Below are 5,593 nucleotides of genomic sequence, written 5' to 3'. Positions count from 1 at the left end.
TAAATCTGGGCGGCTGTGGCTCCGTGGCAGTGGAAAGCACTTTGAGTAGTCAGAAGACTAGAAAGGCGCTATATAAGTACAAGTCCAATTACCATTTACCATTAAAGAGATTCTAGTAATAAGTAATGGTTCATCAGTCCCTGGATTTAAAGCATTTGGTATTTGGCCTTAAAAAGTGTTCAGAGCTGTCAACCCTAAACACACCTGGGAGTTTCTAAGACCAATGGCACATTAATCCAACTCATTAGGGTTCAGAGTCACTATGTTTTCCTTCCAAACTGACTGCAAAGTGTCTTTTTCTGAATGTGTTTTATTTTACAACCTGTTGTTCCAGTCATGTGAATGATCCAGGGGAGTGCTGCAGATGATGCAAATGAGTTATGATAGTATAGGATTATAACCTCTTTTTATAACCGCATTTCTGATGTGAGGGATGAACTGGCCACAGGATGGCGCTCTCACCTCACGTGCTACAACCAGGGTTCACCAACAAGGATTTGGACAAGTCCTGGGCTCAGGGTTTACACATCTTTTTAAAATCCCTGTACAGACAATGGTATTGTCAGTTTTTATTTTACATGTTGGGTCCGTGATCAGCTTCTCAGAGGGGCTGATCTAAACACACACACCTCAAGATGGACTGAAATAAAAATGTTAACTTTTCTTATTTTTCTCAAGGATAAAATGTATTTCCTCCACCAGAAAGACGATTCGCAGTTTAAAATGCGAATTTGACCCCAAAAAAGAGTTGATTTTGAAGTGTAGGCTTTTATTTTGAAACAAGCGTATCCACAACACACACTATACAGCAATCCGCCTGTCTCGCTTTCTTTCCTAATACGCAGTAGGTAATATAATTAGTTCTTTTTTGGTGATATAACTTCATCACACCGTTACATATGAAGCCTCTAGCCGAACTTAGAGTGCCCGCTTTGCGCCCGTGCGCTCGTTGCGCAATCACTGTAAGAAAAGTGAATTTATCCATCTGTGGACACGTTGAGCACATGCTCACAGTCTCCGTGCCTTTATGGTTTGACAACGAAAAAAAGTTTTCATGTCAGTCGGTTAAAATTCATTGTTGCCTGTCCAGCCAATCATAGTTTTTGACGACACAAAAGAGGCTAAAGTTGGAGTATAAAAAGGTGTGCGCTAATAAAGTATGATGCCTATCAGTGTGGGACATTAATCCAAACCCAGTCCAGTCGCGCATTAGGTCCAGCACACACCAAGGGATCTTTATCAACCAGGCTGCACACCTTAGAGACAATGCATCCGTCTCATATCGTGCTGTATCTTAGCTTGCTGATTGCTTTGGGTCCAGTAGTTTTGAGTGAGCAGGAGACGCAACAGCAGCCCTCCGCCACCAGCCCAGAGGACACGGAGCAGTGCGCCACCTGCGAGGTCCGGCAGCAGATTAAAACCATGCGATTGAACGCGATTAAATCTCAGATTTTGAGCAAACTGAGAATGAAAGAAGCTCCCAATATCAGCCGAGATATAGTGAAGCAGCTTCTGCCCAAAGCGCCGCCGCTGCAGCAGCTTCTCGACCAGTACGACGTGCTGGGAGATGACAACAAGGATGTGGTTATGGAGGAGGACGATGAGCACGCCACCACGGAGACAATAATGATGATGGCCACTGAACGTAAGTTTTTATTTCGAAGTAAAAAGGACGCGCTCAGACGTCTCCAAAATAGGGTTTTACGCACGGGACAGCGCGCACGGGGGAGGCTATCAATAGGATTTATTCTGACAACATTTAGACAATATTGTAAATGTGGATATACTTACATTACTGAGATTTGGAACTGTTATTGGGTCGGTAAAAATGTGTCATTACGCGCACTGAATGGAGAGTTTTCTGTGCTTTATTAGCCCACTTCCAGAGTTTAAATGTCGTGTCAGGGATGTTTAGTTCTGTCTGTAAATTTCAATTGCACATGGTCATTAAACCTTTTCTCTCCGTGTCTCTCTCCAGCCGAGGCCATCGTCCAAGTGGATGCGGAACCAAAGTGCTGCTTTTTCTCTTTTAATCAAAAGTTTCAAGCCAATCGCATAGTCCGGGCTCAGCTCTGGGTGCATCTGCGCGCAGCGGACGAGGCGACCACTGTGTTCCTGCAAATATCCCGCCTGATGCCGGTCACAGACGGGAGCAGGCACATACGCATCCGCTCCCTGAAGATCGACGTGAATGCCGGGGTCAGCTCTTGGCAAAGTATAGACGTCAAACAAGTGCTGGCCGTGTGGCTGCGGCAGCCGGAGACCAACTGGGGCATCGAGATTAAGGCCTTCGATTCGAGGGGAAATGACTTGGCCGTGACCTCCACGGAGCCTGGAGAGGAAGGACTGGTGAGTTGAACCTGTACTTTATATTCATCTAAAACCTTATGGTCAACTGTTGAGTATAAGAGGTCAGGGGCAGTTGATCTCATCAGTAAAGGCACGAGACTGAATAGGGTTGTTGGCATTGAACCATGCTCTATAAAAGGAAATTCTAAAAGTCCAGTTTCCAATTTGCTTTGTAAAGCTTTTTGGGTTCTCTTGTGTCCTGTCCTGAGGCTTTGCAGAGTCAGCAGGTGGTTAAACATTCATGCATTTCTGCTGGAAGAGGGAATCAAGGTTTAATACTTTTGAAAGCTGTTAATCAACACAGACTCCATGCAGGCGCACACCTGCATTTGGACAAATGCCCAGTCCACAATCACCTCAAATTTTATTGCTTGATCACATAAAAGTTCACCTGCCCCACATTCCTTAAAGTATTCTGTGTGACTGTGCAAATCAGAGTAATTGCCTGCACGCGCACACACACACACTGCTGCTATCAATGACAAACACTTATCGTACGGCTCGAATACTGGCACCGGGCTCTGAGGCAATTAGAATACCTAGACAGCCATGGTTAACCAACCGTCAGATGATTTAATTTCTTTAAAACTCAGAGTTTCATAATATTATCGTGCCATGTTTGAAAACCAGCAACCAAAGAAGGTCAAGGGCACCAGATTCAAACATGTAAGATGAACGCTGTCTTGTTTCAAAGTATTGACACATGCTCTGTCGTTGCAGCAACCCTTCATGGAGGTGAAGATCTCTGACGGCCCAAAGCGTGCCAGGAGAGACTCGGGCCTGGATTGTGACGAGAACTCTCCAGAGTCCCGTTGCTGCCGTTATCCGCTCACAGTGGACTTTGAAGACTTTGGCTGGGACTGGATTATTGCCCCAAAGCGCTACAAGGCCAACTATTGCTCCGGGGAGTGTGAGTACATGCACTTGCAGAAGTATCCGCACACCCACCTGGTGAACAAGGCCAACCCCAGAGGGACCGCTGGCCCCTGCTGCACCCCCACCAAGATGTCGCCCATCAACATGCTCTACTTTAACCGAAAAGAGCAGATCATCTATGGCAAGATCCCTTCCATGGTGGTGGACCGTTGTGGATGCTCTTGAGTTGGGACGGAGAACCTGACGAGAGAGAGGGGAGGGCGGAGGGGCTATGGATCAGGCCGACCTCCAACTTCAGACTTTTTGACACAACCAATCCACCAGTTCCAATGCTTTCCTGCAGAACACGGTGCAATAGAACCAGAGTAGAGGCCACAAACAGCCCGTCCTTCCCGCGGGGCAGCGCTTTCACAACCGGCATAGCTCTTACTTTTCTTTCCTACAGTGAAATCTTAGCCATAGAGGCCTGAAGTCAGACGGATACAGAAACACACACACACACACACACACACAGACACACACACACACACACACACACACACACACACACACACACACACACACACACACACACACACACACACACACACACACACACACACACACACACACACACACACATGCTGGACCTTGGAGTGAATGTAGACAGTAATGATCAGTTATCCAAAAAGTTTTTGTTGTTCTGTGCTGTCCATTTATACACACATGCCGATAGATTATACTCGTACGCCATCTACACCACTCCACTCTTAGCCAACATACAAGCTTTTACACTTTTTGCTAAGCTATGTGTTTATGATAATCATTTTTCAGTTCACAGTTATGTTTTCAGAGTGAAACCAGAAATCCTCATGGACTTTTTGAAAGGGCTTGGAAAAACACAGCTGGAGACTCTTTAGAGTGATATTTCAAACTGGTAGAACATGTTTTAGTACACATCTGTAGGTTCATAAGAGACGATACAAGCGACGGCGCACTGCCACATTGGAAAAACTCAGCCAAAAAGTGCACAACAAAAAAATTGACACAGGTCATTAACTTTCCTGTATTGGGTCAAAGTTATAATTTTGGGAGAATTTGGGAATAAAATGAAAGAGAGCAGGGGATGACGTGATGGTTGATCATTCCTGAGATCCTATTGACACAACAATGTTCCACCAGATTGAAGTACCACAATACACAAGGCAGCATACCCGACAGAGGAGCGTTCTTGCTCAGTCATAATCTTCATTATCCAACAAAACAGCCTGACCTGCCCGATACACTTGAATTATTCTGATTGTAAATTCACATTACTGGACAGAAGGACTTGAACTGAAGGCACAATGAATGCAGCCTACAAATGAGAAATGTGTTTGAGACAGAGAACGGATTGTCGAGGTGTATGAATGTTGAGATCATGCTTAAACTCTGTCTTACAAACAACACAGTTTGCACTATGGCACACCAATAGAAAGAATTGGTTGCTACAAGAGTTGTAAAAACTGATTTTGATATGTTTGCTAATTTGTATTGTATACATATGCCATTGTTTCCATTGGGAGTTGCCTTTCTAAACCACTGTTGGTAAATGTATAAAACCACAATCTAGCCAGATAAAAGATGTAATACAGCAACTCTATATACTTGTTTTAACAAATAAAGTTTCGCGCTTGTTTGTTGACTTGTGTTTCTTTGAGTATTTCGTTCCTGAGTTACATTCACACAATGTGTCCTACCAACTGTAGTTTGTATGCTCATTTTCCGTAAATCGTAGCTTCCAGGCTATACTGTCGCATTCAAGGTATATTTAGTGGCAATTCAGATACATGTCAATTCCTGCAATATGTGAAGGACACAATGTTGTCTTGCGTTTATTTCTTAATCCTAAGAAATATGATAGCACCACTTGCAACCCTAGAACCTAATTTTACTGCAGTGTATCTAAAGAATAGGACTGGACATGCCGTCGGGGCTTCAGAGCTAACTCGGTGTCATTCAGATGACTCAGATCCAAACTTGATGTTTCAGTAGCACAACAACACAACAACCTGAACCTTAACATCGCAGCACCATTTCACACTTCAGCAGCTGAGAATCTTTATGTCTTCAACAAATGGTGTCAACTGATACACTGGCAATGTGTGAGTGAGTGCACCGGAGTGCACTGCACTAGTGTGTGTGAAGACACACACACACTGTCTACCTGACTACACTTGCACAATCCCATCAACATAAGCCTGTTTTTATCACAAGCGTAATTCAACCCAATTTCCCTGACTTTGCTTTTTTTGTTTTTTCCAGTGAAGGGATGTTGAAAGTATTGCTGTCTAATGAGAGGATGTGAACTCTGGTGCGCTCTGACAGCATGACCTATTCGACTGACGGC

General features: G+C 44.3%; 1 protein-coding gene across 1 annotated transcript; it reads left to right on the top strand.

The window, feature by feature from the left end:
- The first annotated feature begins 1,183 nt into the window (after window positions 1-1,183).
- On the top strand, window positions 1,184-4,878 carry mstnb (myostatin b). The gene is made up of 3 exons (XM_083921280.1): window positions 1,184-1,645; window positions 1,979-2,349; window positions 3,070-4,878. The coding sequence occupies exons 1-3, from the start codon at window positions 1,267-1,269 to the stop codon at window positions 3,448-3,450; spliced, it is 1,131 nt and encodes a 376-aa protein (XP_083777406.1). The 5' UTR covers window positions 1,184-1,266; the 3' UTR covers window positions 3,451-4,878.
- The last annotated feature ends 715 nt before the right edge of the window (window positions 4,879-5,593 follow it).

The sequence above is a fragment of the Echiichthys vipera genome (assembly GCF_963691815.1).
Source record: "Echiichthys vipera genome assembly, chromosome: 10".
NCBI lineage: Eukaryota > Metazoa > Chordata > Actinopteri > Perciformes > Trachinidae > Echiichthys > Echiichthys vipera.
The sequence above is the reverse complement of the archived record's forward strand: the minus strand, read 5'-3'. Positions and strand labels throughout refer to the sequence as shown.

Excerpts from the sequence above, each read along its gene's own strand:
- mstnb (XM_083921280.1), top strand. The coding sequence starts at position 1,267 with ATGCATCCGTCTCATATCGTGCTGTATCTTAGCTTGCTGATTGCTTTG. Across the intron at positions 1,646-1,978 it reads AATGATGATGGCCACTGAAC|CCGAGGCCATCGTCCAAGTG; the intron begins GTAAGTTTTTAT and ends GTCTCTCTCCAG. Across the intron at positions 2,350-3,069 it reads AGCCTGGAGAGGAAGGACTG|CAACCCTTCATGGAGGTGAA; the intron begins GTGAGTTGAACC and ends CTGTCGTTGCAG.